We start from the raw sequence: 11,170 nt of genomic DNA on the forward strand, positions 1-11,170 counted from the left end.
ATTTGCCGCAACTATTTGTGACAGCCTGACGCCTCCGGCTGTTTTCGCAACTTAATGCACTTAAAGCCGACGAACTTAACGCTTGAAATGAGTTCTTTTTTCAATTCTTCGTCTCCTAATTAGCATGCAAACTTTGGCTTAAACTTGGGGCGCCAGAGAAAATAATGCGATATGCTCGACGTCAGTTTTCTTAGGCATTGTGTGTATTCCACGCACGCGACGCCTTTCAAACTTGGCATTAAATTTCAAATTAAATTGCTGCCTGCAATGCGATACACGCACACAAGGATAAACGTATACGCACGAGAACTGTCACAAGGATGCCGCCAGGACATGTGTTAAAAATCAGAGTCGGCCGTATTTGTGTGTCCAACACGTATACGTCACGTAGTACGAAGAAGCAAAAAGAACTAAAGGCCAACTTGTCGATTGGATTTCAGCTTAAAGCTCGTGCTTAAAGCCGCACGCAACCAGAAATTACGCATACGCCACGTGCTGCACATGCTGCGATATAAAAATAAACTTCAAACATTTATTTGTGCACACGAAGAAAAACACGGCTTACATTCAAATGTTAAGTTCCTTTGAATTTTAGGTTATTACGCGCGTGTGCCACATTGTGCAGAAATAAAAATAAACTTTTTGAATTTATTTCCGCAAGAAAAAGAAAAGAGCTTAGATCTTTTTTAAGCTTTAAGTTCGTTGAACTGTGCATCTGCAAAGGAAAAAATTCATATTCTTAGAAGCATTACATTTCTGACTCTTCCAACTTTATGAACACTTTGTTCTAGATTCCAAGATTTCAGGGCAGGTTTCTTCGTCCGTGTGTTCATGTGTAAAAAAAGGAGACAGGATGCTCATGCATAAATCTCTTTTAACTAATCAACAGCCTTCTGGGGTTAGCCAAAAGCAACTGCCATAAAGTGAAAAGTTTAAACAGCACTCGAACTTCATAAAGTGCCCACAAAAAAGTCGGCTGAGGATAACGGCCTTATACGGTGGCTGTCAAAATAAATATAATAAAGCGAGAAAACGTTGTCAGCATTTTGAGAGGGGAAAAGTTTGCCGGGGGAACAGGAAGAGGGAAATGTCAAAATATTTAACAACAAGCCATCATCATCATCATCAGCGGCAGCATTGAAATGCCTGCCAAGGTGCAAATTCAATAAAGATAAAAAAGTTGCTGGGTGAACGTATTTTCCTTATCGGTTGGGATAACCTTATCGAGTCCTTGTCACGCCTTGTCCTTCAAAACATTTGCGTACGGCGGGAATTATTAAAAAATTTGCCCTTTGTGGGACATAAAATTCTGAAATTGTTGCTTCGCTCGCACAGCCAAAACGAAACGAAACGAGACGGAGATGGTTTTCCAGTTCAGTGACAGCTTTTCATTTGTTTTCCCAGCCCAAACATTATGACAATCGTACGCACACCCACACCACCGCATACACACACACAGAGAAACACACCGTTGTAGGAAAAACAAATGGGATCCGGGTCAAATGTGGGGGACTGAGAGTAAGTCGACACAAGTTTTATCTTTACGCTTGCCTGCGTTTTTGCGGTGCGACGGTCCCAAGTCGGAAACAAAGGGCCAACAAAGTAAATTCCACGGCAATGAAGTGTAAAAATAACAAAAGCTGCTTTCTGCCCAGCCACCAAGCTCCTCCTTTCCTCCTTTCCTGCTTTCCTTTCCCCAAAAAAACACACGATTCCCCACCTGGACGTTCGTCGTTGTCCTGCAGCTTCTCCCACATAGTTGGAATTTAATTTCACAACAATAGCTTTTAAGCCCCGTCCTCCGGGCAGAAAATACCTCGATATCTCCCCCGCAAGTTGACCAAAACTTTCGGTTTAAACATTTCCTTTAAAGTCATTCCACTTGGAGGTTGGTTGCCTTTGCAGGCACATTAAGCCCGAATGTATCCTCTGCTTGGTTCCTTGGCATTTCCCGTCGACTTCCTTTGCCGGCCATTTCTTATGGCCATTTGGCTTTTTATTGACTCGCAGCGCGACTCCTTTTTTAGGGGACAATTTTTGTGCTCCTGTTTTGTATTGCTTGTCACGTTGCCAGATGTTCAACTTACAAGGAGCAGCCAAGATTGGCCCGGTTCGCCTTTTTTATATTATCCTTATTCCAGTTGCCTAATTGCAGGCAGCGCTGTACGTGTGCCCGTGGCAATTAAAATTGCTCACATCCTGCACGTTCGTCCTTAAAGGCAATTAAACGGTTTTAATTAGTTTTAACGACAAGTATTTTGCACTCTCATTTGTCACTGGTCAGAGGGTCTATTAGTGGAATGAAGGGTGCTTGGGTTGCTGATGGGAAAATTGCGGTTTGGGCCGCGGTCAAAGTTGTTCAAACTAATTGGAGAAGAGGATCGTATTTAGAACACGAAAACTTTAACCTAGTTCCTTAATGAGAAAGCTTATAAACTTATTACAAGCTGTCAAATCATTAAAGACTTATTTTTTGATACAAAAATAATACAATTATCTTTGCAATCTTTTAAATATTGTTAATTTGAAAATAGGTTGAAATTAGAAGTACCTACATATGTATATATAAATTATTTTTTTTTTTTTTGTAAAGCAAGCTACTTTAAGCTTTAAAAACAAGAAAGCAAATCTAATAAACTTCAGTTTATTTGAACATTTTTAACTTAAACACTAGATGTTTCTTATGAGATTACGTCAATATAGGTCTCTGAAATAAACTGCTATTTGTGCATTCAGAATTCACTTAGTCGGTGCAGCTGAGAGAGCACAAGTATCCAATTGTTTAGCCAGAATAAGCCAATTCCACAGCCACATACTCCAAGCAATGATGAACAATCCAATTTAATATATTGAGAGACAATTTCTAATGCTGTCACCTCCCCTTGGCTCATCAAATTCGTCTGGCAAAACCCCATTTGATATAGTCTATATATCGTGGCTCCTTTTCCACTCCCACTGAATGTCTGTCATGTTTGTTTGCCCGCTGTCAAGTGTTTCATGTGCTTTTCAAATGTATATCTATATATACTGACATATATTGGCAACACTTGCCTCAGCTGCTTTGGAAACTCGTCTCCCGATTCGTCTGGATATATCGCCCCTTGAGAGAAACATGTCGAGACACTTGTTGTCAATGAAAGATGTTCGAGTACCGCTTTCATATTTTCCATTGCCCCTCGAAACCCACTTCAAAATCAACCGAAAGATTATTGAGTTCAATACCTCTCCACAGTAAATTAATGTTTATTGCATTTTATTAGGCATATCTAAATGGGAATCTGGCTGATTTCTTTATGGCCCCCTCTAATCACCATCAAAAATGCCCCAATTAACATGCTCAGACGAGCAGACATAGTCAAGGACTCTCCATGGAAAATATGGATGTAAAAGCCCGAAAAAATAATTGTTCAGGCCGTAAAAAAAGAAAGAGGGGAAAAAAACAATAAAGGACCACATGTTTGGCTGCCAGGACAACGAGCCGCACGTATTTCTGTGTGTGTATGTGGGCCAGGAACACGTTTAAGTGGCCCAGAGAACAACAATAGAGGCCAAAACGAGTGAGTGAGAGGCTGCAAAACAAATTAACAAAGTTAAGGGGAGGCAAAAAAATATACACAAATTCCCCACGCTTCATAGAGATCACGAATGGAGCACTTCGTTTAGATACACTCCTATCAATATTCATCTCCTGCAGAATCACAGGACTTCAACAGGGCAATTCAATCAACGCAAACCCCACAACAGACAGCCGTCAAAGGGGGGCAGAAACCCCAAAACATATTTGCCAAATCAAAAATTGCACTCAGCCATACAGCACATCGCCCACACACAGCTCCACTCAACTACAATAAATTCGATTTTATAACTCGCTGCACGTTCCCCCGATCTACTGACCTCCCTCCACAAAATGCAAATGGTTACGAAACTTTTCCCAAAAATCAAAATAAAAACAAATAAAATGTACGAGAGATTCAAACGCATCAACAACAAAATTGTCTAGTGACTTTTACCAGCGATGGAAAATAATTGAAAAACGATGTAAAAAAAAGACGAGAAATAAAATCAAAATATCAACCGAAATGGAATGGAAACTATTGCCAAAAACGCCAAACATCGAAAAAGAATATAAACTTGTTCAGGGCAAATGTTGTGCCAACGGCAATATGAAACTGTCCCATTCCAAAAAAATGGATTGATGGCAGCAACCGCAACTGAGGCAAAACTAAAACTAAATGGACAGTGTTGAGGGCAAGAAGCTTCTGGCGAGTGCTTTCAAATAAACAAAATTGCCTCTACAATTCGTTCCCGGACACTTGACCATGACCTTAGGACAATTTTCACACGGCCAGCAACACACACTCAAGCGAATCGAAAAAAAAGCGGAAAATGTGTGACTGCCAAAGACAAACTTCGCAAAAATGACTTCTGAACAAGTTAATGCTCTGCAAAAATATTTTACAAGAATTTTGTTCTTAGAATTTGTCGCTTACAGTGAGTTTTATCATACAACTCCAACTTATTTATTCAAAACTATGCCGTTTTTTGATAAGTTTAACAAATAAATTCCTTGCAAACATATTACTTATTACCTATACTTTTTAATAATTTGTTTTTTTTAAGGTTACTTTAAAGTTTTTGTCTAATGAAGTTTTGGAAATGTTAACACAATCTGCCTGAAAAAATCCTCCCCCAAAGTATGCAATATTCGCTAGCAAAACTTTCTCTTTGAAAGGCTGTCGCGTTTCCACCGAAAAAACCATAAGGAAAAGGGTCCATGAAGTGGTGAGCGCACATAACTTCATCAAGTCTGGCCCGAACTCAGTGGCTCAGATACAAAACTACCTCGGGCCTCAAAAGAAATGGTGGAACATCATAACAGAGGAAAAGCATACGCCACACATGATACTTACAAAGTAGAGCAGAAATTCTGTTGGCATGCCCCACAAAATACACACACTCACACACACTTGCAAACACTTCCATTATTACATTTTTCACGCCAATAAAAACAAATACAGAAGGCGATGGAAAAACTTGGCCATGCTGATCAACTGCCTAAGCTTTTGAATAGCAGAGGTTGGCCTGGTTTTTGGCCCTTTTTCCTTTTTATATTTTGTGTGGCAATTTCCTCTTTCGGGCAACGCCATCCGGTCCAAAGTTCGACTTGGTCACTCACCAAAATTACTGAAATTGTATATCCGTTTCCGGTTGAAGTTGGCTCCTAGCTTCCAGCTCCCATCCTGCTTTGTTCCCAATTTTTGACAGGCATATCGAGTTATTTATTGGCACTTTTGGCCCTGGCCACCAGCAAAATAGTTGGGACATAATTTATGAAATGTCGCGCATACGCCGCGTGGCCATCATGTACGAATATCTGTGTGAAAAGGACGGGCGAATGGGAAACAGTTTGGAATCCATGGGCGCAGGCTTTTTTCACTCGACACTCGTTACATATCCCCAGCCCAGTTGTAATCCCTTAGGCCTACACAAGTCAATTTGCAGGCACTGAGCATCGAACTGGTAGAACAATTGCCCCAGAAATCAGCAGACAAATTGTCAAAGCAACAAATCCTCGCTGCAGGATTCGTGCACAGATAAAAAAGGATCCTGTTTTCAAAACCTTTTGTAAATTTTCATTTGTATTATTACTTTATTCAAAAATGTACTTTTAATAAAACAATACCATTATAACAAGATATACAAACTCCTAATATGCATTTTATTTTATTTATTTATTTATTTATTTTTATAAAACTAAATAAAATGTATATAAATGACTATTCCATACAAATTGTTTTTAATTATACACCTAAGATATATTTTTTTTTAGGTGTTGGTCTCAGTTATTTCCAAAATGGTTACCCATTTTAGTCGAATGCATCACTTGGCCGTCCACAGACCAAAAGGGCAGTTAAGTGGCAACTTTTCTTGCGGAGAATCGAGAATTGGAAGTTGGCCGTAATCATTACGACAAATTGCCGCGCCACAGGCAATAATGATTAATAATGAGGCGGCTGCAGTTGCTCGGCGGCAGGAAAATGGCCGAAGTTTGTGCCGGCGCTTGTGGCTTTATTAAAATAAATAACTGAGGTTAAGGGAGTTAAGGAGCAGGTAATCGCGACGCGACCCTGGCTGCCACTTCCGCTTTCGTTATGAATAATAAACTTGCCGCTGCTCAAAGTTTACCGATGCCCGGGGAAAAGTTATAATTTGTCTAATTAAAAAGTTTTACTGATTAACCTGGCGACTAACAAGGTGAGTGCAACAAAATGTTTTGCCGGGCAAGACAAAACATTAAAAATCAACGAGCAATAAAAAAACCTGCGGCCAGTTAAAGGGAAAATCAAACACGAAAAAGGGGAAAATAGTCGCAGCTTAGAAAACTTTTTTTGTGGTCCATGAAATTGACCCAAAACATGGGGTCACGTGACTCGTGTTGCACATATCAACCTAATACACAATGCTTTGCAGCTTTCCCACTTTGTTGTGGCATTTCACGTGCATTTTATTGCAAAAGTTTTTCCAGTCACATCCTGCGGAGTTGTCATGTGCGGTAGTCTAAGCAAAATATAGCCAACTATTGCAAGCGGTTCGTAAATATTTGGGAATTACTTAAGCAATTTTTTAATATTTTTAAACAGACCGTTGAATATGGGTTACTACCCATATTACGACCATTAAAAATTCCATCCCAAAGTTTTTGTTTGGGTTGACTAGCTGAAAAAATTGTTTTTTAATTGCGGTCTAAAATGTGGTTAACAATGTATGTACAAAGTTATACTAGATCTGAACAGCTAAAAACCACAAAAACCAAAGGAAAAAGACATGGAGGGAATAAAAAGTCTATTTATTTCTGGACTAATCATTTGTTAATATGTGTATTTGTAAAACTTTAAACATAATTTTAATTTATTGTAAAAGAAGAGATACAAACACTATCATTTGCAATAAATTACTCTTTCAGCTTAATTTACTTTTAATAGCAATGGTAATTCACTGAGCCCAGAATAATGTCAAATTGTCACCAAAATCAAAGCACTCAACATGAAGCTTCTGTCGGGGTTCTATCTAATTGTGACTCTGACTTCTTTTGCCGCCAGCCGAGGATCGGATTTTCGTTTTACCAACATGGATTGCAAAAGTCTTGATCTAAAGTTTGTTGAAATTAAAGAGTGTGTCCTAAAAATGGTGCGCCGAAACGAAGTCGGTATGAATTTCCACATCAATATAAAATACGAAAAGCCCATCGATAAGATTAAGTTCAACCTGAGCATATTCCGCAAGTCGAATGTATACAGGTTGTTTTATATTAACCATACCATCGACTTTTGCTATTATATGCGCAGACCGCAGGAATACCCGATTTTCTATATATTCCATGAATCTCTGATGTCGGCCACCAACGCCAATCATTCTTGTCCCTATCCAGTGAGTAAAGAATTAATGGTAAAATATGATAAAGTCTCATACTATATATATTATACTTACAGGAGAAGGATATTTATGTAAAGAAAATGACTTTCAATAAGCAGACACTGAGTCACCTTGCTTCCATTTTGCCAGAAGGCGAGTACAAACTGGTTGTTTCTGTTGGCGGTTTTGGAGTCTGGCGATTACAAGTCAACGTTTACGGGCTGCGTGGGTGAATTGGGCATTGTTAAAATAATTGCCAATACATATTAACATTAAGTGGATAAAAAAAAAAAACAATTTTAATCAATCAAAGCAAACGAGCCATTAAATTGACTATAAGCAAAGCCAGACAATTCAATAGTTCAATATTTTCCATCGATGAGTCAACATGAAAGATCAGCTATTGAGTTTATTACTGCCTATACTAATAATATCAAATTGGACCGAAGGAAAAGTCTTCAAAATCAATAAAATGGAGTGTAGTGCCTTGGACCCTTCGTTTACATATTTTAAAACTTGTCAAGTGGTCCACAGAAAAAATGGGCGTGCAGCTCTGTATGTCAGTGAGATATTCCTCTATAAAGAACCCATTGATAATATAATTGTAAGTTGGAAAATAAAATCCTCGAATAGGTAAAACATTCATATATTTTAGCTCAACCTGGGAATTTTCAAACTAGTCAAGAACAGGCGGTTTCAAATTCTAAATGAAACCTTGGACTACTGCGTATTTAGTCGGCAGTATTTGGCCAGCGGGTTTTTCGGATTTCTAATGTCACCGTTGTTGAAAACTATGAATGTAAACGCTACCTGTCCTCTGAAGGTAAGAATTCAATGCGAATTGAAAAAGACTATTTCTTAATGACTGAAGGATTTACCACAGCAGCAAAACATAACTGTCACCGGTTTCCCCGTTGATGAAAACACAATTAAGGAGATTCCCATCCCAAACGGATTTTATATGTTTCAATTGCGAACATCAATGATGAGGAAATGGAGAACAGATGTAAGAGTCTATGTATCTCGTGTTGAAAAGTATTCTGAATAAGTCTCTTAAATAATGCAGATAATAAAATCACAATGCTATCCAGAATCATATACCTTTTATCTATTTTTTCCTTTAAAATGTAAAAGAAATGTTTTCTGTAGCTTTATAATCTAAAAAAACTTAAAATATTAATCATAAAGGGAGGGGAATTTCAAAGTTTTTTGAATCTGAATTCACATATTTTTTAAGACCCGAGATTTCAACCATTGTAAAAAGGTTGAAGAATAATTTTGGGAATTCTTAGGGTTGGGTTCTAAACGACTATATATCGATAGTGTCATCGGTAATTTGTCAGCTCTATAACACGCTGCTTCCATCTTCCTCTTTTCTTTTTCAACCGTGAGCGATTCGGTAAGTTAAAGTTGGAGCTCAGCGAAAACTAAAAAAAACCATTGTAAATATGTTCGAAAACACTTAAAATATGTTTGCCCGAGTCTAAATCAACGCCGGCGAACATCTCTTAAGCAAAGTTTTAACGAAACCACGAAGGTGCCTAAAAGCAAAAGTAACCTAACCTCGTTTTTTATTTGTGCAGTCCACGTTGAATTGTCGGAACCATGGTGAACGGCCGTATACCCTCGGTCTTCTCGAAGACCTATGTGACTCCCCGTCGCCCCTATGAAAAGGCGCGTCTGGACCAGGAGTTGAAGATCATCGGCGAGTATGGTCTGCGCAACAAGCGTGAGGTGTGGCGTGTCAAGTACGCTCTGGCCAAAATCCGTAAGGCCGCCCGTGAGCTGCTGACCCTCGACGAGAAGGACGAGAAGCGTCTGTTCCAGGGTAAGTACAGGAAACACTCCATACTACAGTCGAAATTCCCTAAAGAGAAGGCCCAGAAAAACACCCGTCTCAGTTGCTAATATTTGAGGTTATGTTTAGCACGTTTTTGAACATTCAATATGAATGAAAGCAATCTGTTTATATTTACATTAAACTGAAAGATCTGTTACCACTGTGAAGAATAAATCAATTTGAATGGTCAGAAAGTTCGACTGTAGAACCTTTAAGTAAATGACATGATGAACTGTATTAAAAATAAATATTCTGACACTTCTTGTCTGAAAAAACTTTGACGTTAACCAATACACTCTGAAGACAGCTCCAGTTTGCACAGTTCTGAAAAATTTGTATTGAAACTTTGTTAAATATCTTTTTTTTTTTTTCCAAATAGGTAACGCCCTGCTGCGCCGTCTGGTCCGTATCGGTGTCCTGGACGAGTCCCGCATGAAGCTCGATTACGTGCTGGGTCTGAAGATCGAGGACTTCTTGGAGCGTCGTCTGCAGACGCAGGTGTTCAAGCTGGGATTGGCGAAGTCGATCCATCACGCCCGCGTGCTGATTCGCCAGCGTCACATTCGGTAAATATCGCTTGGACGAGCGACGATAGAACGTCGCCAGGCTTTCTCAGATCCATTTATCTGTTTTGTTCAGTAAGACCACTTGTGAGTCGAACAGGCTACAATGCTTGCACCGGCTCTCAACGTCTTAAGATTGCGCATGTGACTCTGTTCACTCCAATCGAATTTGCAAAATGCCCGCCCAGCGTAAGTTGCACTGAACGTTTTTTAAATCTTGCAGCCACTACTTGCAGGTCTTCCTAATAGATTTAGCTAACCTGACATCTTATTTTTTTTCTGCCCCACAGTGTGCGCAAGCAGGTGGTCAACATCCCCTCGTTCGTGGTGCGCCTGGACTCCCAGAAGCACATCGACTTCTCCCTGAAGTCGCCCTTCGGTGGCGGCCGTCCTGGACGCGTCAAGAGGAAGAACCTGAAGAAGAACCAAGGCGGTGGCGGTGGAGCTGCCGAAGAGGAGGAGGACTAAGCAGCTGTATCCAGCTGCAGCCAGTTAAATACAAGGCGCAGAGTTTTTTACGCAAATAAATGTAAAATTATCTGAAATAACTTATTGCTTGAATGGGATTTGGTTTGGTGGTTTAGAATGGAACAGGGTATACAGATTGAATTTTTATATATGTAACCTATTTCTCTTTTGACCTTAAGATAGTTAGATAGCAGAAAAAAGTCCGCAGTGCGGTGCAAAATGGCGGTTTTACAAAAAACTATTATCATTTTCGTTAGATGTAATAAATTTATTAAACATAGTGACTACCACAAACGTGTTACAATTAATCAGTCGACTAAACCATAACGGCGAATTCGTATAACATCTTTGAGAACACATTACATTATGAACGAGAAACTAGATCATTCCTTTTTATCTGATTCCTGCCGTTCCTTTTTAATTTTAAACTGAAGTAATTGATTTTTTAATTGAATTGTTTTCAGTTCCACAGTTTGAATTTCTAGTTCGTATTTATGTTTTTCAGCTGCCCTGGAATTTTGTTCCTTAAAATGTTCATGTTTTAACTTAAACACTTCCAACTGTTCCACCTCAATGAGCGTTTTCGTTTTCGCATCGGTAGAAATTGGTGTCTTGTCATTCCTTGGCGGGCTCCACGTTTGATAATCCTCAAAATTCTCTTCTTCTGACTCTTCGATATCATCAATATTTTCCTTAAAAATCTAAGCAAAGATAAGAAACATAACTAAAGGAACTAAATTAGCTTACATGCAGCAACTGAGAGCTGTCCGAGATTTCAGAGCTGATAGCTGGAATTTCATCGGCGGCTGAATTTACCAACTGTAAATTTACTGTGAACAAAAATTAAAATAAATGTAAATATAGTGATATTTAGTTGTAAATCTAT

The 11,170-nt window shown here is 39.0% G+C and overlaps 3 protein-coding genes across 3 annotated transcripts; all 3 read left to right on the top strand.

Annotated features, from left to right (window-relative positions):
* Positions 1–7,044: 7,044 nt before the first annotated feature.
* On the top strand, positions 7,045–7,646 carry LOC108087406. The gene is made up of 2 exons (XM_017184746.1): positions 7,045–7,428; positions 7,491–7,646. The coding sequence occupies exons 1-2, from the start codon at positions 7,045–7,047 to the stop codon at positions 7,644–7,646; spliced, it is 540 nt and encodes a 179-aa protein (XP_017040235.1).
* A 155-nt stretch (positions 7,647–7,801) lies between these two features.
* LOC108087437 lies at positions 7,802–8,461 on the top strand. Its single transcript, XM_017184789.1, has 3 exons — positions 7,802–8,017; positions 8,069–8,236; positions 8,300–8,461. Exons 1-3 carry the CDS (start codon positions 7,802–7,804, stop codon positions 8,459–8,461), a joined length of 546 nt encoding a protein of 181 aa, XP_017040278.1.
* Positions 8,462–8,744: 283 nt separating this feature from the next.
* LOC108087569 (40S ribosomal protein S9) lies at positions 8,745–10,361 on the top strand. Its single transcript, XM_017184999.2, has 4 exons — positions 8,745–8,812; positions 8,997–9,241; positions 9,633–9,819; positions 10,107–10,361. Exons 2-4 carry the CDS (start codon positions 9,019–9,021, stop codon positions 10,282–10,284), a joined length of 588 nt encoding a protein of 195 aa, XP_017040488.1. The 5' UTR covers positions 8,745–8,812; positions 8,997–9,018; the 3' UTR covers positions 10,285–10,361.
* Positions 10,362–11,170: the final 809 nt, after the last annotated feature.

This window comes from Drosophila ficusphila, unplaced genomic scaffold (genome assembly GCF_018152265.1).
Source record: "Drosophila ficusphila isolate 14025-0441.05 unplaced genomic scaffold, ASM1815226v1 contig_106, whole genome shotgun sequence".
Classification (NCBI taxonomy): Eukaryota; Metazoa; Arthropoda; class Insecta; order Diptera; family Drosophilidae; genus Drosophila; species Drosophila ficusphila.

What these genes read in the sequence shown, in the direction of transcription:
- LOC108087569 (XM_017184999.2), top strand. Translation starts at nt 9,019, where the DNA reads ATGGTGAACGGCCGTATACCCTCGGTCTTCTCGAAGACCTATGTGACT. An exon ending in CGAGAAGCGTCTGTTCCAGG is followed by an intron (nt 9,242 to 9,632) that starts GTAAGTACAGGA and finishes TTTTCCAAATAG; the next exon opens with GTAACGCCCTGCTGCGCCGT. An exon ending in ATTCGCCAGCGTCACATTCG is followed by an intron (nt 9,820 to 10,106) that starts GTAAATATCGCT and finishes TCTGCCCCACAG; the next exon opens with TGTGCGCAAGCAGGTGGTCA.
- LOC108087406 (XM_017184746.1), top strand. Translation starts at nt 7,045, where the DNA reads ATGAAGCTTCTGTCGGGGTTCTATCTAATTGTGACTCTGACTTCTTTT. An exon ending in ATCATTCTTGTCCCTATCCA is followed by an intron (nt 7,429 to 7,490) that starts GTGAGTAAAGAA and finishes TTATACTTACAG; the next exon opens with GAGAAGGATATTTATGTAAA.
- LOC108087437 (XM_017184789.1), top strand. Translation starts at nt 7,802, where the DNA reads ATGAAAGATCAGCTATTGAGTTTATTACTGCCTATACTAATAATATCA. An exon ending in AACCCATTGATAATATAATT is followed by an intron (nt 8,018 to 8,068) that starts GTAAGTTGGAAA and finishes CATATATTTTAG; the next exon opens with CTCAACCTGGGAATTTTCAA. An exon ending in ACGCTACCTGTCCTCTGAAG is followed by an intron (nt 8,237 to 8,299) that starts GTAAGAATTCAA and finishes TTACCACAGCAG; the next exon opens with CAAAACATAACTGTCACCGG.